The 14,739-nt window shown below is 39.1% G+C and overlaps 1 protein-coding gene across 1 annotated transcript in view; it reads left to right on the forward strand.

Annotated features, from left to right (window-relative positions):
* The window catches only part of RPS6KA2 (ribosomal protein S6 kinase A2), a 104,218-nt gene that overhangs the window by 38,485 nt on the left and 50,994 nt on the right, over nt 1-14,739 (forward strand). Inside the window, exons 6-9 of the mRNA XM_086743461.1 lie at nt 3,345-3,382; nt 4,531-4,673; nt 10,058-10,128; nt 10,963-11,051. Coding sequence (XP_086599587.1) covers nt 3,345-3,382; nt 4,531-4,673; nt 10,058-10,128; nt 10,963-11,051 — 341 coding nt within the window. The remainder of the gene's footprint in view (nt 1-3,344; nt 3,383-4,530; nt 4,674-10,057; nt 10,129-10,962; nt 11,052-14,739) is intronic.

A 14,739-nucleotide genomic window follows, 5' to 3' on the forward strand; every position in this document is an offset into this window, starting at 1 on the left:
TAAATACTTCACTCTGGTACTTTCATAACAAAGCCTGCAATGAAATGAAACACTATGAAGTTTCAGGTTTTCTTTCCAAACTAAAATTTTTGCTACAATTTCTAAAAAACCTAAAGTGTATGCTGAATTTTTGGCACAACTGAGCTGACTCAGAAAGAAACTTTAATAATAAAAAAAACCCTCCCAGAGTTCCAGCTTTAATAGATTTGGCAGAAGTTCACAATGATTTGGGTATATTGGAGTTAAAAGTGAAGCCTAAAAGACATGGCTCAAAACTAAAAGTAGAGAGAAAAAGAAGAGAATTGCTATGGCCTTGATACAAGAGTCACCGTAAAATAATGTCAGCAACTAATAACAAAGGCTTTTTATCCCTATGCTAAAATTGCAGCAAAAAAAAAACTGCTAAGGAGTTTGCAGTCCTAGCTTTACTATGAGCTTCTCCTGTAACTTGGAGTGTGCTGTTCCACTGCTACTTTTTTCCCAGTCCATACTGTGGAGATTTCCAGCCTTTATTTTCTCAATGCGTACTTTTAAACTGAGGTCAATGAAAGCAGTTTGAATGTTTATGGGATGATTCTGAGGCTACAATGTTATTGTTCTGAAATAAAGAATTTGTTGACAGTGATAGTATCCTGTAAACACACTCAAATATTAAACAGAGCAAACAAAATGGAAAAATCTTGTAGTGAAAGGTTATCACTCAATGGGATTATAGCTTAGTTTAACATTTAAAAGTAGTCTACTACTTTTTTTTTTTTTATAATTTCAAAACATTGGTTTAGAAAAAAGATTTTCATAGAATCATAGAATGGTTAGGGTTGGAAGAAACCTTCAAAGGTCATCTAGTCCAACCCCCCTGCAAGGAGCAGGGACATCTCCAAGCAGATCAGGTTGCTCAGAACCTCATCCAACCTGGCCTTGAATGTTTCCAGGGATGGGGCTTCCAGCACCTCTCTGGGCAACCTGTGCCAGTGTTCACCACCCTTGTTGTAAAAAAATTTTTACTTGTATTTTTCTCAGGCCTGAATCACGTTTACAACTTCTGGTTCTTTTTTTCCCTTCTGTAAAGTAATACTAACTTATTTCAAATTAGCTGATCCTGCAAATCATAGCTAGAGTAATTGTGATTGTCACAATAGATTTTCTACTACTGACAGTGTGGGATAAAAAGGGACTGTAAAGTGATAAAGATAAAAAGAGAAGACAGAAGGTATGATCAGAGAGTAAGTTTGCTTCCACAGTCAAAGGAAAACCGTTTGTCTGTTGTAATCCGGATGCTTACAGGCAGGTACATTGTTCTTTGCGTCTTAATGTCACTCAAAGCTAATTCAGCGCAACACTTATCTTTTTCTCACTGTTAGCGTATTATTTTCTTTTTATCTTGAATGTAATTTTCAGTTCATAACGGTAGTGTTACATGTGTTGGCAGATGGCAAATATGGAAACACCCAGCTGACCAAAGGCTGCTGGCAGCGCCCACGGGGAAAGCTGCAGGTAGCTGAGGGCATGGTGTAAGGGTGATGAGCAGGCACGAGACAGAGGAGGGAACTGTAGACCAAGCTTTTAAGGAATACAGGATGCACATCCATAGGAAACCAGGATCCGTTCATTTTTCTGCTCATACAAACTTTCAGTGTGAGAAAGCCTGTTGTATGCTTCAGGCTTATTTAACCCAAGACAGTGTTATGAGTCTGATAGCTGGGTTGGTTTGCCTCCATCCCTTTAATGAAAGTAAGGTATGAACCTTCTAAAGAGGGCAAAGGTGTGAAAACCGTATAGTACACGTATATAAAAGCAGCATGAATTTTCCATATGAAATCGATGAAATCACACCATCCCTGGAAACATTCAAGGCCAGTTTGGATGAGGCTCTGAGCAACCTGATCTAGTCAAAGATGTCCCTGCTCCTTGCAGGGAGGTTGGACTGGATGACCTTTGAGGGTCCCTTCCAACCCTAACCATTCTATGATTCTATGAAATATAAAATCAATGTTTCCGGGGAAAATCCCACACCCTTTGAATCGCATTTTTATTCACAGGGGTTTTCCTGGGTGTGGGCAAAATTTGGGGTGATTTCTGTGAGCTGTATTCCCCCTTTCTGTTTTTCCAGAGTCAAGTCTGTGGAGTTCGTATGTTCACACTTCCATGCTGGCAGGTGTTCTACTCTGTTCTCTTCTGAAGCACAAGCCTCTCATTCAGGGATTGTAGTCACAAAAATACATTTAAAAGTGCCTGCTATAGGCTAGTACTTAAAAATTATGCCTCTTGAAGAAATCTGGGGAGAAAGAATAGAGGTAAAAAAGCTTTTATAGAGAAGAAAAAGCTTTAATTATTGAACAGATAGTAGTGATTCGGCTGCTGGCCTTTATTTGATGAATTATACAATAACAGCCTGTTCTAAACACATAAACGAATGACAGAAGACTCTTTTCAATTATGTTTCAGTACAGCAACAACCTTTCACAAAAGTATATCCCAAATGTGTTAGTTTCCCTTCTGTCTTATTTTCTTCCTGAATAAATGGATTAAGTGACTCGCTGAGAGAAGGGAAATATAAAAATAGCCGACACCTCACTAGACCATTTTGGAAAGAGAAATATACTAAATCTAACTAGAACTGAAGAAACACCACCCTTATTACTGTGTCAGTATTTATAGGCATAAAAGTTACCAAAATCCTTATTTTTTGGTTTCAGTGTTCCTCCTTGTTTCCACAAAAACTAGCAATGCTTTTTGCAAATTACAGTCATTTTCCTCACAGAAATGTTGGAGTGCCTTTGTGAGAATAAAATATGTTAGCAGGTGGCAAACGTGAGAATGCTTGAACTTGGCTTCCAGGCTGAATTTTAATTTATGCTTCCAGACAGAATAAATTAGCAGGGGCTGAGATCCATGTAGTTGGGCTGGGACTAGTCATTGTACTCTACAATCACTTTCATTACTTCAGCATGTACCTATCTACCTTTGGAGATAATTGTAGGTCCACTGAGTCCAAGCCTTGATTATTTGTGTGCTTTCCTTTGTTATTATGAGAAGAGCAGAAAAGCTGTAGCTCCTTCTCCTGCTAGAAGCAGATACCCAGTAGTTGTTGCCTTTGAAGACACTGTTCCTTCTGAGCTCAGTAAGGAGGAGGCTCCGTGTGCAAGTGCCACAGGCCATGCATGCTTCAGACGTTAAATTAGAGAGACCTCTGAGGATCATTTTTCTTTCTGGAGGCATATAATCCACTGAGGGTTTGTTTACACAGGTATTTGAGTCTTGTGGATCTCCTTAAACATGTTTTATTCATATTTGTTAACTGCAGTCTGTGCCTGCTTAATGAATATTTGCTTTTTGCTTTACAGCATTCTTCTTGATGAAGAGGGCCACATTAAGATAACAGGTATGCGAGAACAAAAAACTTAATGTCTACGATTATTTTTTTTCAGCACTATGTTCCATGCATCTTGGTCTTTGCTTGAAAAGAATTTGCTTACAAAAACTCAGAAGCCAGAAAAGTTTGGTGTCCTGGTTCTGGCCAGGATAGAGTTAATATTTACCTGAGCTGGGTGGAGAACTGAAGCTGGTAGCCCCTATGGCTGGGATAGTTAACTAATTAGCTAACAGCTGGGGTTAATTTACCCAAATTAGCCAAAGGGCTATTCCATCCCATCTGACATCATGCTCAGTATATAAGTGAGGAGGGTGCTGAAGGGAGGCCCCCTGCTACTTGGAAGAGACTGGATGTGGAGATCTGTTGTGAGCTATTGTACTGTATTTGTGTTCCATCACTGTCTTGTTTTCTTCTGTCATTACTGTTAAATTTACTTTTTGTTCAGTCTTAACCCACGTGTTTGGTTTTTTTTTTTTCTGGTTTTCTTTTGTTTGTCAAATCTCCTCCTATTCTCTGGGAGAGTGGGGGGAGTGAGAGAGAGACTGCGTAGTCTGGTCCCCATTGGGGCTGAACTACGACATTTGGATACTGGGGTTCTCTTCTCTGGCAATTTGTCAAGCACAGCATATGGATAACATAGTGTTTTCTTGGTAAGACTGTACTCCTGACTGACATGAAGTGCGCAGGCTTGGCTGCCTGCTACTGGGGATGGAAGGATGCTTCCAGTATAACTGCTTACACCGGATTAAGTTCTCTGAATTATAGCAGTGTAGCGGGCACCTGGAAGGACATCCAGTTGCCACCCTGGCGATGCTGTCTGGCCATTCTTTTCACTCATGTCCATCTGGGGTTATTATTCCTAATGCTTTGGTTATCTGAACAAGAATCCTTATCAGTATTGTTTTCACCAAACATGAACTTTGTATTTCTGCTTATTTAAACTCTCTCTCCTGCTTTGGGCCGTACACCTACTTTCAAGACATATTAACAACTGCCAGCCAGACACTCCACATAGGCAGGGCTTCAGCACACGCATGCCTGTGCCCTTCTGCCACAGGCGTACTTCATCGGCTGGTTGGTGTGTTTTGTTGGAACAGTTTAAGTGACCAAAAATGTAAATAAGACCCTACAAGTCTTTTTTGTTTCATTTTATTTAGATTTTGGTCTGAGTAAAGAAGCCATCGACCATGACAAGAGAGCATATTCATTCTGTGGGACAATAGAGTATATGGCCCCAGAGGTGGTCAACCGACGAGGACACACGCAGAGTGCTGACTGGTGGTCTTTTGGCGTACTCATGGTAATGGAAAAGTTGTGTGTGTTTGCTGGAGGGGTGGCTGTAGGAGCGATCAGATCCCTCAAATAAAAAGTACCACATTCAGCAATTAAGGGCTGATAGAAAAATAGATGTGTAATGATTGCTTGAACATTTTCATTGCATCAGCGATAGGGAACTAGCTGCTCCTGGCAGCATATGAGGAGCATTTGGCCCCAGATTCTCTCTCTTCCTTTGCACAATCCTTTGCTGTCTCAGTTGGTCACCATGAGCTATGAATATTTCTCCTGCACAGAAATATTTCTTGTTCTTCTGTACTATTTTGTTGTGTCTTGATTATAACTAGTTTGAGATGTTTGCTTTGTCCTGAGTGCATGCTGAAGATAGTTTTTAAATTATATATGTGAAACAGTTTTAAAATTACTGCTTTTCACAGTGGCAAAATCACCAGAAACAGACACAAATGTATCAGTTGGCACAGAGGAATAGTTAGGAATTAATCTTTTTCCTACATGTCTTTGCATTGGATTAACTATATAAAAGTTGCAATTTTCCCACTGTTGCTTAAGTTTTAAGAGTCCTGCAAGCTGTTTTGGAGGTAGTTTAAATGGAGTCAATATAAGAAACTGTGCTAATTCATTTTTTATACATGGAAATCAATGAAAATTTAGTTAAAATGCAACATGACTTTACAAAAAATCAGTGATGCTAGATTAATTTGATGTTTTACTTGGTAAAATAGCCATCTTTTTCTAAACAAAGTAAATGAAGTGGATCTCATGTACCTCCATTATAATAAAGAATTTGATACAGTGTTGCAGGGGAAAGTCATTAATTGAAAATGCTTATTAGTCAAATAATGATCCAAAGACGACATAGTGCCATCTGAGTAAATATTGTAATTTATTACCTGAATTTAAAAGGAGTGGAACATCCTTATCTCCTATGGCCACCAATCCGTTTGAACCTTGAATGATCCTCGAAGGCAACCTTTAATGTGGCATGTTGTCATTATTAATATCAAAACAAACCTATGTGAAAAAAACTAAACTCTGGTCTTGACTTACTAATTATGTTATTAATTATTTTCTTAATTGTTATTCAGTAGGAGTTTTACTATCAACAACAGTAAAACTTCACTTACCACCAGCTAAGTCTTTGACACAGGCGACAGAACTAAAATGGTTATCTGCTCGGTTCGTTTGCTGCTCAGTTTGTTTGAACCCTTTTATGGTAACTTAGTATGTGTCCATGGGTATAGTTACACAAATCTTGAAATTCACCCATTCCAAGTGTTCCAGAGGACAGTACCTGCCTCTCATTTAGTATGTGATGACAACTGCTGGGACCTGATTAAAATTTTGTGCCAGTGAATTTATGTGATTTTTCATGACTGAACAGATTTAGTTTTCTGCCTTCTTGCATCTTACTCGTTGCATTGGAGATTTTGGATAGGACATATTCTACAAAAGCTTCACATCAAGAGATCTGTATGAACAAGCGATTGACTTAAATTGTTTAGAAGTTGTGTATGTGATAATGCCTTTTCAGCTACGCTACAAGAGCCTTGATGCCCCCACTGCCATCTTTGAAGCCCAGATAAACTGGTCTGCATCATATAACACACACAAGTCTCTTGGAAGGCCTCTCAAAGCAGTGGTTTTGTAGCTCGACGTACCAGCTGATTTACAAGGCCGCAGACCTCATGGATGTTGTTTGTGTTTCAGTTCAGGAAAAAAACACTGTACCCCTTTGAGAGTCATGTGAGCAGAGAGAGGACTATAATTAGAGAAAGAAGGGGTGTGATGACTCAGTAGGCAGTCTCAAATAAAAAGAAATGGGTTTATATTTGTCAGCAGTGTAGTGAATGTGTAAGTAGTGAAACCTTCACAAGAAAAGAAAATATTCCTTTGGTATCCAGACAAAGTAGTCAGCTCTGTAGTAATTTTGTAGTAATGGTACAGTGGCACTGGAAAAATTAATACGAGACCTTAAAGCAATATGATCTTCTTTTATAAAATCCGATCGTAACACTTGTTTTATTTCTAGTGCAAGACTATGAACAGTATTTTGAATATTTATACTAGCTGCTATGTGAAGGTGTTCAAACCCTCTGCAAACACTGATTCATTATGGTTCACACCTGGCTAATAATGAAAATACTTAATGCATTTTACAAATGGTAAAACCGAGTGGCTGACCAGCTCCCAGCTGCCTGGAACATGACTGGAAGTGTTGAGAGAGAGGAACGTGGCCATTCTGACAAGAGTGTCTCTTTCTACTCTCCAAAACTGAGAGGTATCAAGTTTCTTTGTACCCTGAGTTTTATCCTAGGCTCACAATACTTCAGCAGACTTGGGCTGAAGTAATTTGCACAATCTGCTCTCCTTCATCTGCTAGGAAGATTCATCTGGCAATTACCTCAGGCAGTGGATTTTTTCTCATTCATCATCTTTCTCAATGACCTACCAGAGTCACTTTTGAATCCGTTCCCTCAGGAAATGTGACCCTCTTCCCCAAGGTCTTTCTACATGTAAATCTTCTGGGCTCTCCAGTGCTGATGTTTTGCCTACTGAAACTGGAGATTACCCTGAAAATTAGAGAAAGGAAGCACTGCAGAGTATGTAGAGACCGAAGCAGGGGCTGGATTAGGTGACTCCAGAAGCCACTTCCCATCAAGCTTTAGTTCTTTATAGGTAGCTGAACTGAAACAGGGAATATTTGCTTTTCTTGATGAATATTGGTATAGAAGGGAACTCAAGGTTGGAAGGAGGCCTGGCCTTCTGAAGCACTGGCTAATAGAAGGTGGCCCTCCAGAATAACTAGGGAGGGAATGATTGGGAGGCAAGGAGCAAACAGATGGTTTATGCAGGTGGGGAAGTGGGGAGAATGAAAACTGAGTCTCCCAGCAAAACTATAGAGTCTGCTTTAATAGCCAAAAATACTACAGAGTTTCTTCACATCTAGGTTCAGCTCCTTGTCAACCTGCTGTGACCCATACAACTCTGTATTTATGTGCAAGAGTGGTAGCAGCAAGTACTCACTTCTGTTTGCGTGTTTAGGTTCAGGAAGATTTATTTTTTAAAAAAAAAAAAAGGCAGAAAAACAGGTTGTGTGGTAAAGCAGTAGCTTTAACTGATGAGATGAACTATTTCAATTGATATTTTTTTCTTCACTCTTGTTGTTTCATTTTTAACCTTAAGCAGATTTAATCAGGACTGTAATTGAGAAACCAGTGTTTTCTTCCAGCTGCTGCTTAGTCGAGTTCATTGAAATAAAAAGCTCTGGTACATTTAACTCATTTAGCTGCCTTTCACTTTAAATAGTGATGTTAAGTGCATTTCTTCTGAATCTGAATTAATCTCAACATTAGATCTGCGTAATTGGAGACATGTGGCAACAAGGTGCTAGCCATTAGAGCAGTGCACTAAATATTCCCTGTAGCCTCCAGGACGGTCATTTCCCCTGCTCCCTCCTGCAACTTAAATTTCTCTTTTCATTCCTTCCATCCTTTGCTCTTGGACACTACATCTGAATTTCTTAAAGTTTCTTGACCCCTTGCAGCCACGATGCATCTGCAGATCTTTCTGTGACATTGTGGTGGGTGGGAACTGCAGTCATCATCTTCCACATAGTCACTGGCCAAGCAGTTGCTTGTATCTGTATCATCTGCATCAGCAGTGTCAAGCCCATTTCTACAAAAATAAATGAGCTGTAGCAGTCATTGGTAGTGCTGTTAAATTAGATTTATTATAACAACAAAGTAACATGAGCAAGCGTAAGTGAACATTAGGTACTTACCCTGAATGTAAACTCTTTAGAAATCGTGAGAAGGGTTTGGTACAGTACGTGCCACTTCTGCTGCTGCCCTGAAAAGCAATGTTCTCTATCCCTCATCCTCAGTAGATCTGGACACTTCTGTCAGGACTAAGGCTCTAGTAAGTCGGAATTACTTTGAAAATTATGCTTGAGCTCCAATGTCATTTAGACAGTTTTAGAAATTCTCCCTTGTCATGTTTCTCCCTAGAAGATGAGCTGCTTTCCTCTGGCTCTACCAGGCAGCTCTTCTCGACTCTCATAGGCCAAGGAGGGAGTTAACACATTTGTGTTTTCCAAATCTTGCTTATATTTGTCAGTCATAAACACTTTTTAAAAGTGTTTTTTTCCTTGTTTCTACTATGTGTTTTATTGCCTTGAGGTTATTTGTAACTAATACAGCTTAATCTTTCAATTAATTATAGTCAATTAGTTACCTGGCACTTCTAAACGTCTCCTCTGCCCTTCTCCCAAAACTAGCATAACAATTTCACAGTCACAGTTTCCTTACATTTTCTTACATTTTTTCTTATGGTAAGGCTATATTTCATGCAGGAAAAGGGAAGAGTTAGGCTGTGGGGCAGCCTGACATGGATTTTGGTAATGAAAGGATCATTTTTTTGCACAAATATTCTTCCTGAGGGCAGTGAAGTTATTTGTGTGATAAGGTACAAAAACTACATAAGGGTTGCAGAGTCTGTCCTGCCTCAACAGATATTTAATTTTAGCTATGAATATTAATTAGTAGGTACTTATTATAGTAGAAAAGATGCAAAGCTTGAGTCACAGACCTAAGCAATTGACAGATCTCCTTACGCTCGGTGGACATTGTCCTCCTTTGTGCCCAGGCTGAGTGCTGTGGCCCAGGCTGCGTTCTTGGTGTCTTTGTGTTTGGTGATGCATAACCTTCATCATCCGTTAGTCAGAGGAACCAGCTGCCACTTATACCCCCATGAAACACGGTGGCAAGAGCTGCGTGAAAGGCCTGGTATCGAATCCTTATTAGGCAAGCTTCTTTGGCTGTGTCTGTGGGGATTTTTTGTTACAAACACAAAATTTCTGTCAAATTTACTTTGCGCATGTTTCTCCTGCGAAGCATAGCAGTGGCATCTCTGAGTGGTGCAAATACACAATCAGAAAGGTGGTTCAACTCAAGCAAAAAAAAGATGGGGAGTGGCATGTTGAACCCATTTTCCTTGCACCACAGTCCATGCCAAACACTTAAGAACAGCCATACCCATTCAGTCTAAGGGTCCTTCAAGACAATATATCATGTCCTGCATTGGACATAAAATGGATGCTGGAGGAAACAGCATATATGACATTTATTCTCAAACATACCAGAACTTGACCCCAAGTATCAGTGTAAACAATTCGTAACAAAACTCTTGAACAAAACAGTCATGTTGGTCCTTCACGTTGTGCATAATCCAGACTTGCTGTGTCATTTTTTTCGAAAGTACAGCTTGCTGGACCATTTCTTTTCCTCAAATTTTCACTTGTGTTGGCTATAGAAGGTGCATGTGGTGTCTATCAGCTATGCAGACCATCTCGGTGCTCATTTGATTTACCATTTTATTGTTTCTCCACAGTTTGAGATGCTGACGGGATCGTTACCCTTTCAGGGAAAAGACAGAAAAGAAACAATGGCGCTCATTCTCAAGTGAGTACCGAAAGCACTTTCATTCCTCTAACTGTGAGTTAACTGTACCCTCCAGGCAGCCTATAGGTCCTAAGTGTATGAAGGATAAAGAATATTAAAGTGCATAATGTGTTTCTTACCGCTATGCAAGGCGTGAATTTGGTAAGGCACGAACAGCTGACGCCTGCATGTGACTCTAAAATTGCCTTCACAATAAATAGTAGGAAGTGAATTACTGAGGGGGCCTTACAAAAGAAATATACCTTACTTTCTGTAATAAAGAATGTTATTATCCACACAAAAGTGGGAACAGTCTGCAGGACAGCTTATGTTTTGTTGTTGTCAAGTTTCAAATATTTTCCTTTGCAGATTTCCCATTCATTTAATGTTAAGTGCAGACATAAGTATTTGAAGCTTATCTTTGCGCAATATTACATTTTTTCTCTGTAGCAGTGAATCACCAAGGGAAAAGTTTTATTCTCTTCAATCAATATGTGGTTTAGTATAATTATTTTCATGAAGTTTTGTTTATTTGTTTAAACTCCTCTTGATTCCCAAATTTATTCCAGCAAGCCAAGAAAGTGAAAAAAAATTCTGTAGGAAAATTATCTATTTAGGTTGCAAAAGGTGTTATGAGATTCATTAGATCTACTCTACCTCTAGGGAAGCCAGTGGTAAAACCTTCTTTAACTTCTACAGAACAAGATCAGGTCCCCACTCTGTATTGCATTATGCTTAGGTAGCCTTTGGTCATCAAATTCATGTGTCTGGCTGTCCTGACTACTGCAATTCCACAGTGGGATGAAGAAAATCTTTGAAAAATCTATTTTCTTTTCAAGTGTTGTGTTCTTTCAGAGCCAAGCTGGGAATGCCGCAGTTCTTGAGCATAGAAGCCCAGAGCCTGCTGCGAGCCCTCTTCAAAAGGAACCCCTCCAACAGATTAGGTACCTGCACGCATTTGATCGGGGCATTTGTTATGTGCGCTCTGCCTTGGCAGGTGGTGATCATTTCTCTTGGTGCATCTTCCCTGATAGTTATCCTCTCCATTACGCAGCATTTTGCATTTCTTCCCAGAGCATAGTGAACCTTGAATGTTACTAGAAAAAACCTGCAAAGAGCATAGGCAAACCATTGGAATCTAAAACCTGGTGTTAGCTTGTATTTTATTTTTTCAATGAGAGAGAGTAAACCACCAGCATTTAAGAAGAGTTTAAGAAAACTGCTGCATTGATGATAGGGAAGTGAGAAACAGGTATCTTTTTAGTTCTGTAAATTTAGCTGCAAATCTGAAGTGGGGAGCAAAAGGGAGTAAAGTTCTCTCTCCCATTCTCAAATACATTTTGATGTTGCCTTGTTCTCTTTGCTGGGAACATTTTCACAGTAGGCTTTCTTCTTTATTACCTTAAATGTATTATCTCCTTTCTTACTAATGTGTTTTTGCTCTTTGTTAATAATCCTATGTAAATTGTGATAAACTAGAAGGATATACTGGATCATGTGTCTTATGCCATCTGTAGCTTTGTTTGGGAGTTTTACTAAGAAACTCATTGCATTTGGCAAGGTCATGGACAATGCCCAGTGCATGATTTTCATTGCAAAGTTGGTCTTTGGTTTTTACATGGAAAAATAAGAGAAGTCATGTCAAGTGAATCCATTTTTCTGTGAAAAATTTTGGAGGTTTCTTTTTTTTCCCCACAGCTCTCATATTCTGCATTTTGGGTGAACAAGGGAAGGATTTGCTTCTGAAGGAAAGGGACAAACCTTTACTTCATGCCTCTTTTGGGTTTTTTGTGAACTTAGGAGCAGGAATTTAATCCTTCAATTCTGTATAGTGTAGTACAAGAAGAGAGCTGATGGGTCTTATTTAAATATGTGGTTGATTGTCATTGCCATCCATGGGAGTTTTGGCAGCTAATAAATGACTTGTCTATTAGACCGTGGCATGGACTGGTTAAATATTGAGACTTGTGAAAAGTAATTTGCTGTTCTTTACCATTTACACTTGTAAGATTGGAGATGGAGAGTTAAAAGCAAAAAGCTAGATTAGGAAATGGCTTGTTGTGAGATGTGTAAAGAACAAGAAGTGCAAGACAGGTTTCTCCCTTTCCTTCTTGCAGTACCTACGTTCACTTCTCAAATGCTGGAGGTGGTGCTGCTGAGTGTCTGCTGCACAGGACTTTCGGTCCTCTGCTTAGCAGTCACAGCATTAGCTGCCAGACAGGCAGCAGAGCGCGAAATGCTCGACAGCCCACTTCTATCACCATCTACCTGAGCCATGGGTCCTGCAGTTTCTAATAGGCACATGTGAGTGTGCACACATGTGTGGAAGATGGACACTCCGCTCTATGCCCCTGAGCTTCTGCTTGACCTTTTCATGCTTTGGTAGCTCTGTCCCTTGCTTCATATGATGACTGGGGAGAGCAGGAGCCGAGAGCCTTTGCTTCACACGGGGACCAGGGGACAACATGACCTCTCGCAGAGCTGGGCAGGGATGGGAAGCCAGTCCCTCAGCACGCTGCTGTGGCCCCTCTCCTCCCAGGGGGACACCCACACAGCCTGTGGAGGAAATGCCTCTTGACTTAAACAGTAGCTCTTGTACTCTGATACACCATAGAGATGATAATAGAAAAACACATTTTCTCAGCAGGTTTCAACTGCTCTCAAGCAATTTGCTTGACATTAGAGAAAATTAGTGTCTTGGAATTTCTAGGTTTAATCTATGTTCAGAAAAAAAAAATAAGATGTTGCAGTAAATATAAACTTTTCCCCACGCCACTCCTCTATTTCTTTCTGCTGTTTCCTCTCTGTCTCAGTCTCTTGGTTTTGCTCTGCTCCGCTTGTTTTGTGGCTTCCCACAAGCTGCTATCCATCCAAAATGGGGCTCCAGTGAAGTCAGTGGCAGTTTCTGGATACTGATCCTTAATCAAAAAGCTACCCACTAAAATAAGCAAAGTTGCTTAGTTTTAGCCGTGACAGTTCTAGCCCCCATATTGTCTCCATTTTAAAAATGGAGAGTTGCTAAGGGTCAAGATTTTAAATCTGAGGTTTACAAAAATACTGGGAAAGCTGGGAGAAAGTGAGGGATTCTTTATAATACAAACATCCAAGGAAATAAAATCTAAAAGAGTAACGGAAAAATAGATCTTAACATTTCAGGGATAGCAGTGGAAATCTTCTGAAGACTCTCTATTGTAAGTGATTGAGCATCAGCATGAAGGACGATGAAAATGAAAGAAAAAATGCTTAAATAGTTGGCCTAAATACTGAACAAAAGTCAGTAGATAAAAGGACTGCTTCGACTTTGTGGATTTTAGCTTTTTCTGGGAAAGGAATGATAGTCTGAAGTTAAAAAAAAGGTAGGCTTACACATCCTGTTTTGAAAAATCTTTGGGAAATTAATGAAGCATGCTAAAATAAACGAACCATATTATGGATCAAACACTTGTTTTCAGCATTATTTCAGAAGTTTGCACATCTGGAAAGTGTTTGTATTTAGTTCCAAAGTGTTTTTAACGTTGGCAAGATGAAAGATCCTGAGCTTCAAAAATAATTTTATTCTAACTACCATCTTGCTTTTTGCCATTTGATATTGATATCTTAACAAATAGAAGTGAAGATTGATGATTGTTTTGTAAAATTTTGCATTGAAACTTTGGTAGCTTTGGATTATTAATGGAAAAAAAATATTAGCGTTGAAGGGAGATACTCAGACAAGGCAGAGTAGGAATTTATTAATCCAGATTACCTGATTCTGTTTTTAAGTCTGGTGCCCGTATTAATGCTTTAGAACAAATTTTTAAGGAATTCCTTTCTTTGGCGTCCCTTGTTATGGGTGCTGTCTGTTCTTTTCTGGGCCTATACACTTTGCTGTACAAAGAGATTGCATAGCTCTGCTTTGGTAGTATTGCTCTGATTAAGTACAACAAATTTCAGATTGTGGAGGAGCATAATTTTAAATTCTTAAAAGAAACTAACTGGAACACTCAGGCAAACAAGGAGTAAACATCTTAGAAAGCAAATTGTATGATTAAGGTGTTAGTTCATTACATTGCCAGAAACTTAGGCAAGGGACTAATTCTTACTTGCCTGAAGATCTGGATCCACTTGGGTCAGTAAGTGAATGTAAAGAGCATTTCAGGAACTCCCTACAATGCTGGGTAACATAAACATTCCAAAGTCCTTATAATTGAGACCCTTGGCCAAGAAAGTATAGAGTAAAAGCATGTGCCAGTAGATTCAAAGTATAAGCCAAAGAAATAGTTCTTTTTTCCTTAATCCCATGTTCTCAGAGAAGATATATTCTGCTTTGGCACATAGAAAACTTTGGTTTTCAATTTTATAAGATGATGAGTTTTAAAAAACAAGTTTCACCTTTGTCAGAGTGTCTGTACATCTTTCTTGCAAACCTTATGAATACATTTCAAAAAATCTAAACGACTGAAAAAATTCTGAAGCTGTGGAAACACTAATATTTTATTATCTGAAACTAAAAATCTGGAAATTCTTTCTGTTCATTTTTAATATCCAAATAATCAACTTTCAAATTTCCTAAGTCTCCCTTTTTCCTCTTAATGTATTTCAAGGCTCACATTGTCCATAATGATTCAATAATCAAAACCAATTAAAAATAAA

This window comes from Chlamydotis macqueenii, chromosome 3, assembly GCF_036417535.1.
Source record: "Chlamydotis macqueenii isolate bChlMac1 chromosome 3, bChlMac1.mat, whole genome shotgun sequence".
NCBI lineage: Eukaryota > Metazoa > Chordata > Aves > Otidiformes > Otididae > Chlamydotis > Chlamydotis macqueenii.